The sequence below is a fragment of the Acanthopagrus latus genome, chromosome 1 (genome assembly GCF_904848185.1).
Source record: "Acanthopagrus latus isolate v.2019 chromosome 1, fAcaLat1.1, whole genome shotgun sequence".
NCBI classification, from domain to species: Eukaryota; Metazoa; Chordata; class Actinopteri; order Spariformes; family Sparidae; genus Acanthopagrus; species Acanthopagrus latus.
Window position 1 is genome coordinate 553,349 of NC_051039.1, and position 19,492 is coordinate 572,840.

At 41.8% G+C, this 19,492-nt stretch overlaps 2 protein-coding genes across 7 annotated transcripts in view; one reads left to right on the forward strand and one right to left on the reverse strand.

Annotated features, from left to right (window-relative positions):
* The window catches only part of LOC119023366 (NACHT, LRR and PYD domains-containing protein 12-like), a 286,857-nt gene that overhangs the window by 31,192 nt on the left and 236,173 nt on the right, over positions 1-19,492 (reverse strand). The window lies entirely within an intron of this gene.
* LOC119023470 (NACHT, LRR and PYD domains-containing protein 12-like) lies at positions 8,254-17,807 on the forward strand. Of its 2 annotated transcripts, XM_037105434.1 has the most exons (11): positions 8,254-9,394; positions 9,794-9,862; positions 10,788-12,642; positions 12,985-13,158; positions 13,345-13,518; positions 13,705-13,878; positions 14,064-14,237; positions 14,685-14,858; positions 15,600-15,646; positions 15,881-16,086; positions 17,688-17,807. In XM_037105434.1, exons 1-11 carry the CDS (start codon positions 9,121-9,123, stop codon positions 17,736-17,738), a joined length of 3,372 nt encoding a protein of 1,123 aa, XP_036961329.1. In that variant the 5' UTR covers positions 8,254-9,120; the 3' UTR covers positions 17,739-17,807. The 2 variants fall into 2 exon arrangements, with proteins under 2 accessions (XP_036961329.1, XP_036961318.1); XM_037105423.1 differs by lacking the exon at positions 17,688-17,807 and having other exon boundaries at positions 9,109-9,394; positions 15,881-16,475.

Genomic DNA, 19,492 nt, shown 5'->3' on the forward strand with positions numbered 1-19,492 from the left:
GACCTGAAAACAAAAATACGGTAAATCTTTTAAGTTCCTCTTTTGTTGTAATTGTGCTTTTACACAAAGGTTTGACTCATATACATTCACACAAAAAGCCGAGGTTTCATTTTGGAGAGAGTTTCAGTTTAATGTCGGAGGACCACATCAGACCATGTCAGGTTTTTGACTGTGGCCTTTAAACTCTTAATCAACTCATCGCTTGGTCTTTAAGTGTCAGGAGATGTTTTCGACCAACATGAAACAGAGAAAAAGTTTACATGAAAGCATCTTTAACGAAGAAGCAGTGATGAAGATAATTAGTCATTGTTCTGATAATCGACTGATTGCTGTGTTGACCAGTCGCTGCAGCTCGACAGTGAAGCAATAATAAACTGTTGCTGACTGCTGCTGGAGATTTACTCGACTGTTTGTCACATCAACTTTCATGATAGAAGCTCTGAGGTGAAGAGAAATGAGTCCATGTCAACATCCCCAAAGCTGAGAACACTGACCACTGCTAACGTTAGCTTAGCACCGCGTTAGAAGGAAGATTAAATCGTCCGAGCCTCGATCACTGTCAATCACTGAACGTGCCTTCCCATGATTCTGCTTTAAAACAATCGGAGGTTCCTCTCACAGAACATTATAGTTCAGCTGTGGAGGAAACTACTCTGAAGCGATCAGTTGTAATATATGAATGCTTTTATTTTGTACATACAGTATGTGATAAATGAGTTAACTGCCGCCTGTAAGAATGACAGGAAGTAGCTGCTAAAGTAAAACCAACAGGCCTGAGAGTTCAATTCAATCCAAACTATATAATAGAAATTAGATTCTGCTGTCTGGTCCGAGGCCCGCGGGTCAAAGTCGGCCTGCTGTAAGCTTCAGTTTGACCCTCTGTGTCCTGACAGAGATCTCTGTTAATGTTGCTGGCATGTTTCTGAGGTAAAATATATAGATCCCTAATTATTAATCATTAGTCGTCCTAACAAAACAATGTAAGAAAGAACGGTTTGAGATGCTTTCGACCCTGTTAAGTTTCAGTTTGGATAAACGTGGTTTAAACATGTTTGTGGGCATGAAATGAAACGCTGTGTTTAAAGAGACGTGATGTCTTTAGTTAACTGAAGAATTAAAAGATGGATGAAAGAGTTGACCATAATGAATGATGCTAATGTGATGTCACTAAGAATCCACATTAAAAGTGACAAAACATAACAATTACTGTTTGATCCACAAATCTTGAATGAGTGCTTCCACCTGTAAAGAAACATTCAGTCTGAACAAAAACAACGAGTTAACACAAGAAATAATCAGGCTCACAACTAATAATGTCAAATGATTCAGAGCTGCTGGAAGGGGGATTTTGTTACCTGTGGACTGAGCCAGGCTAACTGTCCCCCTCTGTTTTCACTCTTTATGCTAAGCTAGGCTAAGCTAACCAGCTGCTGGCTGTAGCTTCAGACAGACATGAGAGGAATCGGACCGAACATGTGACTTTCACAGAAGAGGAGAAGCGTTACTAATATTAAAATGTATTAATCACTGAGATCAGTGAAACATGACACAGACTGATTTCAGGTCAGTTATTGTTAAAGAGCTGCTGATGTTCAAAACAATAATTATCATCTACCTGCAAAGAAATTCAGATTTCCAAAACACGATTTATTACGACGGACCTTTAACGTCACTCTGCACTTCATTAAATTATCAACAGCTACAAAATGAGGAAACGACAACAGAAATATAAAGAACATGAAAATATTTGTTGTATGAAAAGTAAAAAATGAAAAAGAAAGAAGTGAGCTGCAGATTATATTTTATATTCTGATTCAGATGCTCAGAGTCTCGTCTGAATATTTGATTTAAACTAAAGAGTTCCTGAAAGCTGCTTCCTGCTGTTTGTTTGTCTGCAGGAGTTTTACTTGTATTATCTGTACTGAGAGTGACAACATTGTTGTTTGATTTGAGCTTGGTTGTGGTTTGATTTGGGTTTTAATTATTTTCTGACATATATGATGTTATTTTGTATTTTAATGAATAAATATTGTTGCCTGAATTCTGTAATTTCTACAGACTGCTCCTTTAAACTACAGACTGAACCTTTAAACTACAGACTGAGCCTTTAATCTACAGTCTGCTCCTTTAAACTACAGACTGCTCCTTTAAACTACAGACTGAGCCTTTAATCTACAGACTGAGCCTTTAATCTACAGACTGCTCCTTTAAACTACAGACTGAACCTTTAAACTACAGACTGAGCCTTTAATCTACAGACTGCTCCTTTAAACTACAGACTGAACCTTTAAACTACAGACTGAGCCTTTAATCTACAGACTGAGCCTTTAATCTACAGACTGCTCCTTTAAACTACAGACTGAACCTTTAAACTACAGACTGAGCCTTTAATCTACAGACTGCTCCTTTAAACTACAGACTGAGCCTTTAAACTACAGACTGCTCCTTTAAACTACAGATTGAACCTTTAAACTACAGACTGAACGTTTAATCTACAGACTGCTCCTTTAAACTACAGACTGAACCTTTAAACTACAGACTGAGCCTTTAAACTACAGACTGAACCTTTAAACTACAGACTGAACCTTTAAACTACAGACTGAACCTTTAAACTACAGACTGAGCCTTTAAACTACAGACTGAACCTTTAATCTACAGACTGAACCTTTAATCTACAGACTGCTCCTTTAAACTACAGACTGAACCTTTAAACTACAGACTGAGCCTTTAAACTACAGACTGAACCTTTAAACTACAGACTGAGCCTTTAAACTACAGACTGCAGGTGTCAGCAGCTCGACTCTGATGTGACAGAGTGTTAATTGAACTGTTTCTCTGTGAATATCATATGAAATGCACATTAATGATGTCACCTGGTCGGGTCAATATTACTTTTGATATTTAAGTATATTTAATATAAGATACTTGAAGACTTTTGCTGATACAGTATTTATATGTCTGACTTTGGCTTTAATGTATGTTTAACAGTGTTGGTAGTAACGCGTTACTGTAATTCCACTACTTTTTGTAACGAAATATTTTTTTTAATCAAGTAACGACATTACAATTACTAAAACTTAAATGAGTTTGTTACTCGTGTTACAGTCTTCTGTGAGAAGTGAACGCTTGCAGACAAGAAGTCGGTGTGACAGTGTCACAGCATCCTGCTGAGCTCCCGGACTGTGGCCGGGAAGCACCGGGGAGATGATTCTTGCAGGCCGAACTTTGTGTTTACCTTCGGGGTCAAACACCTTTCAGGTGTTCAGCTGGTCGGGATATAATACCAGGGAGCTTTGCTGTGTCTGGAGGAGCCGTCGCCTTTATTCACAGGCAGACTGCAGCCTGTACTGCACATTAACTGCTCGATCTGCTTCTGTTACCTGCTTCTGTCACCTTCCTCTCCCATTCACTCACCTGCTGCAGACACGCCTGCTCCCTCACTCACGCAAGGAGCCACGTCACTCTTACATCAACAGACAGGCCTACTTCAGCCGCCTCTCATCTAATGTCGCAGGACCTTATGGTGACGCAATGACACACCAAACGAACCAATCAGTCAGCATGAAACCACAGCATGGCCGACAGTGCAGATAGAATGAGCTTTCTGTCCTGGAAGTATGGACTTTACTTTTCACTCCTCAGAGTTCCAGACAAAATGAAGTGCTGAGTTGTCATGTATGTGCAGGTGTAGAGAACCTGTCCACATCAAGCTGTGTTCAATGACTGAGACAGTTATTGTTCTGCTGCTTGATTTGAAGGCCTGTTGTCCTGTTGGTTACTATGAATAGGTCTAAAAATAATGTTTATTGTGTTTGAACAAGCAACTTTTAATGATGTCTGTTTTTTAAAAAGAAACACAAACAGTACTGAACATACTGTTTGTATTTACTTTTAAAGAGCATACATAAAAGTAACTATAAAGTTACTTTCCCTAGTAACTAATTACTTTTGATATACAGTAATTGGTAAAGTAATTCAGTTACTGAAGAAGTAACTAGTAACTGTAACTAATTACTAATTTTCAGTAACTTGCCCAACACTGATGTTAGGGTCCCAAGCCCGTCACCACAATATGTGGTACTGTACAAATGATTGAATAAGTTAAGAGGTTTAACTGTAACATTCAGTTTTAATACAAATAATAACACCAATAAATATAATATTAACACAGCCGTGTATCAGAGACCACAAGTTCTTCTGCTTCTGGACAGTTACAGATTCAGGATTCAGAGTGTTAATTGTCATATGCACAGTAAGGAAACATGTTACCTGAACGATGCGATTCTTCCTGTGCTCTCCACAGAATGCCACCGATGTAAAAGGAAATATATACAATATACAAAATAAAGCAATTTAAAAAGGCAGCATGAAATGTGTTTGAAAATGTCGGGACAATTATATGAGGTAGACATGATTGTAAAGTCCTTTCTGCTGTTTGAGTCTGATGACAGTGGGACAGAAAGAGTTCTTCAGGCTCCGTCCACACGGGTGAAAACGATCTTTTCCCCTCCGTCCTTCTCGTCATCGTTTTAAGAATATTTGCGTCCACACGGATCCACTGAAAACGACCGAAAACACTGCAGTTCATATTCCAGCCTACAGGTGGCACTTCACATTCATCAAACACGGAGAAGAAGACACTGAGCATGCGCATTAAGCTTGCACACTGTAAACAGTAGAAGGAGAAACCAAACACAAGAAGAAGATGAAAATGGCGGGTGGAAGGAAACCAGAATCTTTAGTGTGGACCGGTCATGAGGTCGAACTGCTGCTGCGACTCACACTCAACTACAAGGCGAGTAAGTTGCAAGAAAGGCTCGATATCTTCTGCGGCACGAACACGAACATGTAGGCCGCCATTGTTGTTGTTGTTGCTATGAGACGCGGGGTTCAGGGGTCGAGGGGCGGGGCGATGGCGTCATCGTTTCGGAAAGTATGCGGATTCACCGTCCACATGAAAACACGAAGTTCGTTCAGGACCCGTGTGGACGGTCGGCTGAAAGATGCGATACGTGTGTGTTTTCTTGTGGACGGCTCCTCAGTCTGGTGGTCTTGGACTTAAAGCTGCTGGACCTCCGGCCTGAGGGTAGAAGAGTGAACAGTCTCGGGGTCGGTGGAGTGTTTGAGGATGGAGGCAGCTCTCCTGTGGACTCTGCAGCCTTTACGCTCTCTGATATTCTCCTTTATATCCTGCTGGCTGGTTGAATCTCCAGCAGAACTTCAGATTCTATAAGATCATCATATGTTTGTAGCCTGGCTGTCCTGTGAGAACCACGTATGTTTTCAGCTGCGTGATGATGCATTTTCATCCAAGAGGGTTTTTAAAGAGTTTATTTAGCTGAAGAAGGAGAATTTTCTTCATCATCCTTCAGTTTATTACAAACATTCATATTCAAACATCATCATTTGGAGATACAAGGTTTCCACTGGACAGGAAGGATATGAACCAACAGAGTGAGAGCAGTGACTAAAGCTGTCAGATCAGTGTGGTGGAGGAGGAATGTACAGCTGCATCAGATGGAAATGAATGTGTGTTTGGAGAAGTTGTGTGAAGGTAAATGAACGTATTGATCACATATACAGTGATACAAGTTCACCTGATACAGTGACATGAGTTCTCTGTATTTAACCATCCTCAGTGTTCTATCAGAGAACCTGCTGGAACATCAAGTGATGACAACCTGTGACACACATCGTATTGTTTCTGAACACAACATGTTCCAGTGGTTGTCTTTGTTAAAATGCAGATGTTCTGTTGGGTTTGTTTCAGAGGTCCAGTTCCAGATGTGCGGACATGACGGCAGCTGGAAGAGACGACGTCACAGGTGGGTGTTCATCTGGATTTAAAAAGGTGGAACAGGAAGTGGAGATACGTCTGTTTGCATTTGGACCCAAGATGACTCAGTCTGCTCCTGCTGCCAAACAGTGGGACACAATTTCTACAGTGCATCAATATCAATATAACATGAGAATGATTTATACTTTTTCTGCCTCACATCTGATGTCTGACTCCTGAGGGGTCAGTGAAGACGTTTTTATTTCTGGTGATTCATTTTCTGTCTGATCTAAATGATTTTCTCTCCTGTTTTGATGAGCTGACAGCTGGTGTTAAAAACACTTTACATGATCATCTGTCAAATTAATTTTGTTTTGTTTTGATCTCTGGAAACTTTCCAAAAATCTCAAGGAGAAAAGAAAATCATGTGTAAAACAGTAAAGAGAAAAAAATCAGGAGAATGTTTTTATGTGTGTGAAAACAAGTTAACTTTCATTTGCATGGCAAAAGTACCTTATTTACACATGAAACACATTTCATTTCCTCCTGAATGTTTTTACAGATGAAATAAATGAAGGAACTTAAAATGATTATCGAGACAGTAATTTTGCTTACTTTAGGAAATCAGTCCTGACAGTAAACCAGCTTCTCTCTCCGTCTCTTTCACTTCTTCTGTCTCAGTGAGACTCACATGATTTCTGCCTGCAGACAAAAAGGTAAATGTGTGTTTTTAATGTCACTTTTTCATGTGTGATTTGTGTCTTTTCTCCTGTAAAGACTTGTGTTATCAGACTGTTTGTGTCTTCATTAGTTTGACTCAATCATCGCAGTAGAAACTGTTGAAATGTGTGAGAGCTGTCGAGCTTGTTGGTCGACAGGATCTTGTGGTTTAGACAGTTTGAAATGCTGCAAATCAGGAAGAACAACAAGACTCTTCATTCTTTTCACATTTTCTTTTTTTTTCAACTTCATGTTTATTGAGCCCTTAAAACACATTTTTACATTTCACACATTTCATTATTCTGTTTTTACAACCTTTTCTTTTCGGTGGTTATAAATCCAGTCATCTCTAATCACACTCATCTCCTCACGGTCAGCCGCCTGCTTCTTACATACATACAGACATGACGCATTTTAAAAGAGTCTTTTCACAGAAATGTCTGGCATCATTGAAACAGACAACAACAAACACAACAAAAAACACAAGCAAAGAACAACACACACCGACAGCAGTTCTGTATTTAGCCATATTGTTAACTGTGAGAGCTGCAGCCATGTTTGTGTTTCTATGCATATTCTCCCATGTCTCATCACTTATTTTTAATTCAAGTTCCCCCTCCCAATTCATAAAGGGTGTTTTCCTGCCTTGTGCTAGATAACACTCTGTATAGAATTAGTATAGGTCTCTTTGTGCATCATTGTGCATAGTTCAAATTTTTAATTGTGTATCCTGCATCTAACCTCAAGGGTAGGAAACCTTTGAGGTGAGCAATGCTTGACAGAGCAGATATCTCATTAGAGAGCTCAGAGGAGCGCTGTACCTCTCTCCACACTGCTACAGTAGTTTCTGACCACCGACCCAGGGAGCCTTCTGAGGCTTTGTCTTCAGTAAATGGGACAGCTGATAAAGGCATCGAGATACAGATTGACTTTTCAATATCCAGCCATCTTGTTTCCACCCTGTCAGAAATCCAAATAGTCAGTGCTCGAAGCTGAGAAGCCATCCAATAACTCCTATAGCAGGGGAGCCTCCACCCTCCTTCTGTATAGGAAGCTGCAATGCTGTGTATCTTACACGTGGGCGTCTTTCCTGCCAAATAAACCTGGACATGAGGCGGTCTGAGCTTGTTAACATAGCTTCTGGTGGTGAAGAGGCAACTCCTGAAAGAGAAACAGCAGCCTGGGCAACACGATCATCCTGATGAACTCTATCCTACCCGAGAGGTACAACTGTTTATGTCTGTTGTTATCCTGTTAATTAAGCTATCATAGTTTGCTTTGTACAGTTTGTCTAGGTATTTTGGCATGATGGTACCAAGGTATGTTATTTCCTCTGTGGGCCACATAAAATGAAGTGATGCTCTCATCTGATGTGTGATAAGTGCGCTCAGAGCCGAAGCTTCTGTTTCTGTCCTTGCAGTCTCTAGGTATCACTGAGATAATCGCAGATGACTTCTCCCCCTCTCCAACATCGGACTGATGAGATCAGTAAAGGTTTTGTAAAACTAATTTGTGAACCCATCTTATTATTCTTTAGGTTTTTGATTGCATCAGCGATGTCTTCTTTAGTTATTTAGGCCAATAACTAAAGCAGCTCAATGAACTCTGATGAAGTGGAGTCTACTCTAGAAGGTTTGATGGATTTCAGGTATGAGTCAGTTTTTCCTGGATCATTTTCAGTGTTTTTATCTGAGTTTAATTCTTTGTAAAATACAGCAAAGGCTTCTGTGGTTTGAATAAAAATGACTTTTCTGGTTTGTTACCTTTAATGTTTGGACTGTGGTATGACTGCTACTGCAGCGCTCTACTGCCATGCTCATAGTATTTTAGTTTCAAAAAACTTAGATGCCCCTCGACTTTTTTTGTTAAAGTGAAGTCAAGTGCCCATTTTGACTCTTTAAGCTTATGGAGATTTTTGGTGGATGTGTTTTCCTTTAGCTGTTTCTGAACACTTTGTTTCTTTAACCAGTTCTAATTGTTTACTTTCCGTTTGCTTTCTTTGAAATTGAGGCTAGTTGAATTATTTTTTTCCTTAACACTGCCTTTGCTGCCTCCCAAAGAGTAATTGATGAGATATTGTCTATATCATTAAGTTCCAAATAGAGAACTAACTCATCTCTGAGCGTAGCTTGAACTGCTGGAATCCCCATCAGGGAAGAATTTAAACTCCAGATGCTGGAGGAGACAGTTCGCCCCTCATCCCATTCCACCATTACAGGTGCATTATCTGACAAAGTTATAATATGGATCAGACAATCCAGTGCTCTGAATGATGCATTGCTTGGGATAAAAAATAATCAATCCAAGAATACATGGGATGAGGATGGGAGTAAAACTTATAGTCCGTATCCCTCAGGTGTATTTTTCTCCAAACCATATTCTTCACAGCCACTGATTGGTCAGTCCGTACAAGTTTTTGGAATGTCAACTATTTTAATCATCTCTGAGAATAAAAAGGTTAGCAGTTTGTGTATGTTGTCAGTACAGGTCGCAGTGTGTCGGATCATCAGTGCAGCAGCTTCTCAACAGTTCAGACTGGTCTTCCCTGATGTTTCCCAGCTGATGGAAGTCTGGCTGGTTTTCCTTCAGGTGATAACACTGCCTGTCTTTAGCAGGGAGCCACGATGACACCAGAGGACATTTTCAACACTCTGGAGGATCTAAAAGTTGATGAATTCAAGGATTTCAAATGGTATCTGAAGCTGCCTGACATCCTGGAAGGCTACCAACCCATCAAACAGTCCAGGCTGGAGACAGCAGAGAGACGGGACACAGTGGACCTGATGGTGAACACCTTTACACTTGATGGAGCTCTGATGGTGACCAAGAAGATTTTAGAGAAGATCAAGAGGAATGACCTGGTGCAGAGTCTGTCAGCCAGCAGCTCAGGACCAGAAGGTCAGTCACATTCTTTATTTTAATATCATTTTCAGAAGAAGAGAGTGAGTCGACCACACAATACCTGTAAAGGAACAGATCTCTCAGTTCAGAGGCTCATTGTTTTCAGCAAAGAGAAACAAAGAGGCCTGATTTCATAATGAGGAGAAAAGGTTGAAGCATCAATAATTGTTACTGGAGAGGATGGAGGTTTGATGGTGCTCTGGTTCACAGAAATAAACTTTGTTTAACTGAACAGAGATTCATTTTAATGGTGCAGCAGAGCTCTGCCTGAAATCCTGAAATCCGGATTAACTCATTTTAAACTAGTTTTACTAAACTCAGATTAGATCTGATTTTAGATTAAATGAATCCTTGTTGGTGCCACCCAGCCATAATCTCTGTCTTCACCTCTCTCAGTGTCAGTGAGTGTCGGTGATGTTGGAGAGACTCCAGAGAACAGAGGACCTTCTTCCTCTCAGAGTGAAGGTAAAGCTGCTGTATTCACTGGGTTGTATAGAAGCCTTGAAAGACAAAGTTTAGTTTTTAGTTTGGAGAAGTTCAAAGTTAGTAAGACTGACTGTATTATAACTGAATGGAGGCAGAGACAGAAGTACCTGATGATCTTTAGTGGAAGGAATATCAGAGTATCTGCAGCTCTGAAAGACGGTGAATACAAAGCATTGATTCAAAAAGACCCTAGAAGTTATTTAAAAGTCTTAAAATCCATCTGACAAGGTCACTGAAACTGATTTCAGCTCAGTTCATGGTTTTCAACTGAGATTTGGAGTTGACCTGACCATGAAGTCAAAGTAGGTGATAACTGTGAGGACTGAGTGGACTGACAGTGGAAAGCTAGCTGAGCTCACCTGTGGTTGAGATAAGGCCTGCATCCTTTTTTTGTTGGGTGGAAACTAAAGAAATCAGATAAAGTATGGCCCGTAACAGCTTTGTTTATTCTTTGTTGGAAGTAGTTTAAATTATATTGTTGTTTAAACATCATCCTGTGATTTTCTAAAACAAGACAAAGTGAAAGAAGTTAAGAATGCACACTTCTGGTCCTGCAGTAGAGCTTGAGTCTAAATATCTATATAGACAGAAGGAGAATATTAAAACTGATGCTACTGGACTCGTCTTTGTGACATTTCGACCAGAAGATGGCAGCAACACCAACAGCTGCTCAGTGGTCACCAGTCCAGAGCTGTGGTTGTACTGACCAGCTCCCTGTCGGATACATTTATATGTTGTTAGAGTACATGAGAGAAATGTGTGATCAAATATTAATGTTAAGATAGCTTACTGTAACACAACTACAGATATCGTACTGTTACAATAGTTTCCATAGACATCTTTCTCCAACTGTACATTTAATATCCTGCATTTCAGTTGTCTTTTGTTTCTATTTGTCACTCAGATGAGATTGTTCCAGTACCAAAGCCACAACCCATCTCATATTACCAGAAAATGATTCAGTCAAACCTCGAGGATCGGTTTAATTGTGCACAAGAGGGGTGGGCACAGAGGAAGGATGAGCAACCTCTGGTTGATATCTACACAGAGCTGTACGTCACAGCTGGGGGTGACGTTAACCTCAACAAACAGCATGAGGTCATTCAGATGGAGGTGAAGCCAACAACAGAGGAATCAATTCAACCCTGTGACATGTTCAAACCCCCCTCTGGTAAAGGAAGATCCATAAGAACAGTGCTGACCAATGGAATCGCAGGAATTGGCAAAACATTTCTTGTCCAGAAGTTTCTGTTGGACTGGACTAACAAAGAACACAATCAAGATTTGCATCTCATATTCCCCTTTACCTTCCGCCAGCTGAACTTATGGAAGGGTGAGAAGTTAAGTCTGACTGAGCTGATCCATAAATCTATCAGAGAGACCAAAGACATTCATGAAGAAGCTCTTAATCACATCTTTACGACTCTGCAGTCATCAGGAAACACCAACTATGACAAAAGTAAATTCAAACTAGTGTTTGTTTTGGATGGACTGGATGAGAGCCGCCTTCAACTGAACTGTTCGACCAATAAAATCAATGGAACAGACTTTGATGTGACACAGTCCACCTCAGTGGATGTGCTGCTGTCAAACCTCATCAAGAGAAATCTGCTTCCCTCTGCTCGCCTCTGGATAACCACACGACCTGCAGCAGCCAATCAGATTCATTCTGATTTTGTTGACGTGGTGACAGAGGTCAGAGGGTTCACTGACCCACAGAAGGAGGAGTACTTCAGGAAGAGATTCAGAGATGAGGAGCAGGCCAGCAGAATCATCTCCCACATCAAGACATCACGAAGCCTCCACATCATGTGCCACATCCCAGTCTTCTGCTGGATCACTGCTACAGTTCTGGAGGATGTGTTGAAGACCAGAGAGGGAGGAGAGCTGCCCAAGACCCTGACTCAGATGTATGCAGAGTTCCTGAAGTTTCAGAATCATCAGACAAATGAGAAGTTTGACCAAAACATGTGCATTCTGTACATTAAGACATTAGCAAAACTGGCTTTCCACCAGCTGAAAAAGGGCAACCTGATCTTCTATGAAAGAGATCTAGAAGAGTGTGGCATTGATGTCAGAGGAGCCTCAGTGTTCTCAGGTGTGTTCACAGAGATCTTTAAAGAGGAACGTGGGAGGAGGAATGATGAAGTCAAAATGTTTAGCTTTGTTCATCTCAGTGTTCAGGAGTTTTTGGCAGCTTTGTATGTAGAGATGTCGCTCATTAACGAAAACAAGAATGTGATGTCAGAGCTACCTCAAACTATTGGCGAACATGTGAGAATGTTTTTCAGCAAAAAGTCTGTGACAGAGGTCCACAGGTTTGCTATTGACAAGGCCTTACAGAGTCCAAATGGACACCTGGACCTGTTCCTCCGCTTCCTCCTTGGTCTTTCACTGCAGACCAATCAGACTCTCCCTCAAGGCCTCCTGAAAAAGAAGAGAAACTTACAGTCCAATAAGAAAACAGTTGAGTACGTCAAGAAGAAGATCAGTGAGAATCTGTCTCCAGAGAGAAGCATCAATTTGTTCCACTGTCTGAATGAACTGAATGATGGTTCTCTAGTGGAAGAGATCCAACAGTACCTGAGATCAGGAAGTATCTCCACAGATCAACTGTCTCTTGATCAGTGGTCAGCTCTGGGCTTCATCTTACTGTCATCAGAAGAAGACCTGGACGTGTTTGACCTGAAGAAATACTCTGCGTCAGAGGAGGTTCTTCTGAGGCTGCTGCCAGTCGTCAAAGCCTCCAATAAAGCTCTGTAAGTTAACAGATAACTGCAGATACGAACTACAAGGCAATCCTACTAAGCTAGTTTGTGTAGAAGTGGATTTGGCTATGTCGCACCTGAAGCAAAACAAACATTGTTTTTCCAAAATAGAGTGAGTGAAGGCTACTAATTTTCGTATATTTTTCTGGTTGTAATGATTTTAAGGAGATAATAGGTTGACGTGAGCCATCCAATTTCAAAATCTAAAGTGGTGTCAACAAAGTAGTTCATTCAATTAATCACTTTAGATTGTCTGGTCGTTATAAGTAGCAGTCTTTTTCTGTCATTTTATATTGTGGATGACACAAACAATATCACTAACTCTTTTTTCAGGCTGAGTGGCTGTAATCTGTCAGAGAGAAGCTGTGAAGCTCTGTCGTCAATTCTCGGCTCCAAGTCCTGTAGTCTGAGAGAGCTGGACCTGAGTAACAACGACCTGCAGGATTTGGGAGTGGAGCCACTGTCCGTTGGACTGATGAGTCCACACTGTAAACTGGAGTATCTCAGGTCAGGATTCGAAAAGACATGTAGAGAGTGAACAATAACTGTTTCTTTATGTTGTCATTGTTCTTCTGTCATTTTATTGGTTCTCTTTTCAGACACTGCTCTGAACTTGAGTGTATCAAAATACAACTGTAAGTTAAATTAAACAGACAAAAAAGTCCTCATGTGTACTCTACATGACTTTTTCAGGTTGAGTGGCTGTAATATGTCAGAGAGAAGCTGTGAAGCTCTGTCCTTAGTTCTCAGCTCCCAGTCCTCTAGTCTGAGAGAGCTGGACCTGGGTAACAATGACCTGCAGGATTCAGGAGTGAAGCCGCTGTCTATTGGACTGAAGAGTCCACACTGCAAAATGGAGACTCTCAGGTCAGAATTAAAAATGACATGTACAGAGTGAACAATAACTCTTCCTTAATGTTGTCATTGTTCTTCTGTATTTTACCAGTTCTATTTTCAGACACTGTTTTGAAACTGAGTGTGTCAAAATATAATTGGAAGTTAAATCGGACAGAGGGAAAAGTCTTCACATGTGTACTCCACTTTTTTTTTCAGGTTGAGTGGCTGTAATCTTTCAGAGAGAAGCTGCAAAGCTCTGTCGTTAGTTCTCAGCTCCCAGTCCTCTAGTCTGAGAGAGCTGGACCTGAATGATAACAACTTGCAGGATTCAGGAGTGAAGCTGCTGTCTGTTGGACTGAAGAGCCCACACTGCAAAATGGAGACTCTCAGGTCAGAATTTAAAAAAGACATGCACAGAATGAACAATAACTGTTTCTTTATGTTGTCATTGTTCTCCTGTCATTTGACCAGTTCTCTTTTCAGACACTGCTTTGAAAATTAGTGTGTCAAAATACAGTTAGAAGTTAAATCAAACAGAGAGAAAAGTCTTCACATATGTATTCTACTTTTTTCAGGCTGAGCAGCTGTAATCTGTCAGAGACAAGCTGTGAAGCTCTTTCCTCAGTTATCAGCTCACGGTCCTCTCATCTGAGAGAGCTGGACCTGGGTAACAACGACATTCAGGATTCAGGAGTGAAGTTGCTGTGTGTTGGACTGAAGAGTCCACACTGTAAACTGGATACTCTCAGGTCTGACTTCAGTTTCTGTTAAATGACTACTCAAATGTTGCTTGGCATCTGGTTAAAATTAGCTTAAGACACTGTATATTAAACAGTTTGGGACATTGTGTATTATTTTTAAAAGGTATACAATGTCCTCAGGGATGATATAATTTATTTTAATGTACAGTAAAGTCTGCTGTCAATTGTATTCATGAAGACCAAAATAATTGTACCGTAAGCGACATCCTCTGTCTTTTGACCCTTGACCGTGAGGAAAACCCCCCCATATCGACAAAGCACTTGTAACAGGGAAAAAACATCAGAAAGAGGAGGATCCTTCTCCCAGGACCAACAGACAGGAAGTAGTTGCTGCATGTACAGAAAAACTAAATCATATTTCACAGATGTAATTCACAGAATGTCTGTCTATACATATTGATAAATATACATTGTCCTGTGTGCGTGTGTGTCCAGGCTGTCAGGCTGTCTTATCACAGAGGAAGGCTGTACGTCTCTGGCCTCGGCTCTGAGATCCAACCCCTCCCATCTGAGAGAGCTGGACCTTAGCTACAATCATTCAGGGGACTCAGGGGTGAAGCTGCTGTCGGCTGGACTTGAGGATCCAGACTGGAGACTGGACACTCTCAGGTATGAACAGACAACAAGAGCTCACACACTGCTTCTCTGTCCCACTGACAAGCTGACGATTGCTGGTTCGCAGTCTGAACCAGCAGTACTGCTGATAACCAGAATGGAAATACTGGCTGTTAGAGCAATGTGTGACGCAAATCAGCATCAGTCATGCCTCTCACTTGCTTGTCAAGTGAGGCTGCAGTGGCACGTCATGTAGATATTCTGAGTCTCACCTATTTTTACCACAACATGTGCCATTATTGACAAAAATGAAATACTACTGAAATGTTTAATTTCATTTCGAAGTGTTCTCTGGACTAACACAAATCTCAAAAGTGAGTTTTTCTGATCATAGTCATTATCACTCATACAGCAAGTGACCACATTCTTTTGACAAGCCACTTTTTTTTTAATCATTTATAATGACTTAATATTCAGAAATTAACATTCCAACCTACTCATCTACAATGCACATGAGGTTATGAGAAGATGTGGATATGACTAAAACTTTCATCGAACTGCTCGACAGTGAAAGAGGAGACAGTGCAGACAATAGTGATGATGAGGGATTTTTTTAAAATTGACCATTTATCAGGGAAAAGAGCTGGATAATGCTGCTGAACTGACAAATTTGAAACATAGAATCAGAGAGATGATGTCCCTAGTCGAAGAGGACCTTGAAAGAATCATTCTGACTTTGTTAAACAATTTCCCCCTGGGGATTTATGAAGTATTCTGATTCTGATTCTGATTCAGGGTGGAACATGGTGGGGAGCAGAGGCTGAAACCTGGTCTGAGGAAGTGTAAGTGTGTGTTCACTTTGATTGATGAAAATAAGGCAGCACGTGTTAAAGTAGTTTAAATCTAAAGCTTGTGTATCTGCATTCAACGGTCAGTCTGAAAGAAGATCCAGAAAGATGAGTCATTGTGAAGTTTTGATCTAATTAACAGTCAGTCTGTTAATAAAGCAAGAAATAAACCATCAGCTGTGTTAGATGATAAACTGCTGCTGTATTGTGTCTTGTTCTCTCCATCAGATGTCTGTGAACTCACAGTGGGCACAAACACAGTAAACAGACGCCTCAAACTGTCTGACAACAACAGGAAGGTGAAATATGTCAGAGAGAAGCAGCCATATCCTGATCATCCAGAGAGGTTTGACTGGCCTCAGCTGCTGTGTGGAAATGCTCTGACTGGTTGCTGTTACTGGGAGGTCGAGTGGAGAGGAGAGGTTCATATATCAGTGAGTTACAGAGGAATCAGCAGGAGAGGAAACAGTAAGGACTGTTGGTTTGGACAGAATAATCAGTCCTGGAGTCTGGAGTGCTCTGATGATGGCCGGTACTCTGTCTGGCACAATAACATAAGAACAGTCCTCTCCTCCTCCACCTCCTCCTCCTCCTCCTCCTCCTTCTCCTCCTCCTCCTCCTCTGTCTCTAACAGAGTAGCAGTGTATGTGGACTGTCCTGCTGGCACTCTGTCCTTCTACAGAGTCTCTGACTCACTGATCCACCTCCACACCTTCAACACCACATTCACTGAAACTCTTTATCCTGGATTTGGGGTCTGGTTCAGATCATCTGGTTCCTCAGTGTCTCTGTAGGACACACACACACACACACACACACACACACACACACACACACACACACACACAATCTCTCTCTCTCTCTCTCTCTCTCTCACACACACACACATTTTGTTGATGTGTCATTCATCCTTGAAGTTTGTCATTTGTCTTATTTGAGTTATTATCTGTAAATATGTGTCTATGAGTGGATAGAGCTGCTGCTACGTGCAGACGGACCTCCATTACAAAATCTCCCTGTAGAGTCCAAGAGCCAAAGACTTTCTGTCAACACTTCATCATCTCACATCATCTGTCAGAATAAACATTTGACATTCTCATTCAGCCAGTGTCTCAGGTGAGATACTGGCTGAATGAGCTGCACATCTGCAGCAGCTCGTCGTGGGGAGGCTGAGAGGGGTTATCCAAGGTGGGTTTGTCCTTCATCCTCCACTCAGCCACTGTCTCCAGACTGTCCCGGTCCAGTCCGACCAGAGAGCGGGCCCTCCTCACCAGCTGGTTCAGCCTGCTGACCTCACCAACATACCACAGCAAAGAAGAGTATGCTGGCCTCCACAGACTGGTAGAAGGTCTTCAGCCTGTAACAAACCCTCAATGATCTGAGTCTCCTCAGGACCAACAGCTCTGTCCCTTCCTGAAGAGGACATCAGTGTTGTGAGACCAGTCCAGTTTATTGTTGATGTGGACCCATCGTAAGCAAAGAGTAGTTTATTTGACTCAAACCAACATCAACGTTAACTAGTGGGATGTGTACAATAGGAAAAGTATCAGTCGTGTTAACAGTGTATGGATGAGTGGAGATATGGTGTATTGTGTGTTGTCAAGTGCATCAAACTAAACAAAGGAAAAAGAGGCCGAGGGCCCTGCTGCAGGCCCAGGTGAGAGGGAGACACACCCCTAAAGGCAGTCCTTATATATACTCTGGGAGTCCCACCCAGAAAGGCAGGTACAGGTTGACCCTCCCAGCTCCACCTACATCTGCAAGAAAACAGTCGGAGCATGTCAGACCACCAATCCAAGAGTGGGAGAGGTCGTCACAACCCCAAGGTACCTGTGTGAGTCCACCCTCTCCACTTCCTCCCTGGATTATGACGGGGCAGGAGGCCTCCTGTTCCTCTGGTAGTCCAGCACCACCTCCTGGGTCTTACTGATGTTGAGCTTCAGGTGGTGGCTGTTGCACCATGTGATGACGCTCCATCAGTCCTTTGAGCTCCTTTTCTGAGTGTTTTACTGTGTTTCTCCATCATCTCCCATAGACTTCAGTACAGCCGTCACCACAGTCTGACACCAGAGATCCAGTGACGTGATGACCCTTCCTTCTTCAGGTTCCTTGGTCAGTAACAGGAAGTGGTTGACGTGAGCTGGTGCAGAGCAGCAGAGTGTCAGACTGCAGAGTGACCAGCAGGAGGCAGCAGATCCACACGGATACAGACAGAGATCATCTGTGACTGATGGAGGTGAAACATCACAGCTTCAGTTTCACATTAAACTGCTGACGTCACTTTGAGTTTGTAGCAGAACCCATAAATACATGAATATGAGTTAAACTGATGTGTTAAAATCACTGAAGCAAGTGAAGAAAAAAGAGTTTCATGTGAACATTTGGACCATTTGACTAATTGTGAGACAGATCTGTTGTTACATGACCTGGTTTATCTGTTTGTTCAGTGTGTGAGTGTGTTAAAGGGAAATCCCACCCTAAAATAAAACTCACACTTAGTTTATAATCATGGACCTTATTTGTATTTCATATACAGGAAATCAAACACATACAACAAACCTGTTAATGCTGAAAACAAATCTTCATTTGAAGCATGTTTGAAGAGGTTCAGGTTTAGTTCAGGAATACTTAATTATACTTTCTTATCTTGATCAAATAATGAAGTTTGAGAAAAATGTGCTTGTCTGTGTACTTGTTGGTTTGTATCAAGAACACTGAACAACAACGTGTCCCTCATCGGACTCATCTCTGATGGTGACGAGTCTGCCTACAGGTGGGAGGTTGACCACCTGGTGACCTGGTGCAACCAGAACAGCCTAGAGCTCAATGCTCTAAAGACAGTGGAGATGGTTGTGGACTACAGGAAGAACTCAGCCTCACCTGCCCCCATCACCCTCTGTGACTCCACTATTGACACTGTGGAGTCTTTCCGCTTCCTGGGAACAATCATCTCCCAGGACCTCAAGTGGGAGCTGAACATTAGCTCCCTCACCAAGAAAGCACAGCAGAGGATGTACTTCCTGCGGCAGCGGCAGAAATTCAGTCTGCCGAAGACAATGATGGTGCACTTCTACACAGCCATCATTGAGTCCATCCTCACCTCCTCCATCACCATCTGGTACGCTGCTGCCACCACCAAGGACAAGGGCAGGCTGCAGCGTGTCATTCGGTCAGCAGAGAAGGTGATTGGCTGCAACCTCCCGTCTCTTCAGGACCTGTACACCTCCAGGACCCTGAGGCGTGCAGGAAAGATTGTTGCTGATCCCTCCCATCCCGGTCACAAACTCTTTGAGACACTCCCCTCTGGCAGGAGGCTGCGGTCCATCAGAACCAAAACCTCACGCCACAAGAACAGTTTCTTCCCGTCTGCTGTCAGCCTTATCAACAAGGCCTGAATCCCCCCTGACACTCCTCACACTCCACCTCTACCACTGACTCTACTGTCACACTGACAGCACCATAACTCTATGCGTTACATTAACGCTCACCTTGAACATCCTGTTCATTTGCACATTTTCATTTGCACATCGTACAATAACAATAACAACAACAACAACAACAACAATAATAATAATAATTATTATTATTATTATTGTTGTTGTTGTTGTTGTTGTTTTTGTTATTGTTATTATTGTTATTGTTATTAGAAACTAAAGAGAATAAGTGTGAGTAGAGATCAAACAGCTGATCATCTCAGGAGCAGTTTGACCTCACCACACCCAACTCATGCGTGACGTCATTGTGTTTTAGGGCGGATTTGTCCATTAATATGCGCCTCTGTGTGTCCCAGTGTCTGCATGTGTGTGTGCGTGTGTGTGTGCGTGCGTGTCTGTCCGTTTC

Bases quoted from the DNA above. Each gene is read 5' to 3' on its own strand.
- LOC119023470 (XM_037105423.1), top strand. From the start codon at position 9,121: ATGACACCAGAGGACATTTTCAACACTCTGGAGGATCTAAAAGTTGAT. The intron at 14,238-14,684 runs GTCTGACTTCAG...GTGTGTGTCCAG, and splicing joins TGTAAACTGGATACTCTCAG to GCTGTCAGGCTGTCTTATCA. The intron at 15,647-15,880 runs GTAAGTGTGTGT...TCTCTCCATCAG, and splicing joins GAAACCTGGTCTGAGGAAGT to ATGTCTGTGAACTCACAGTG.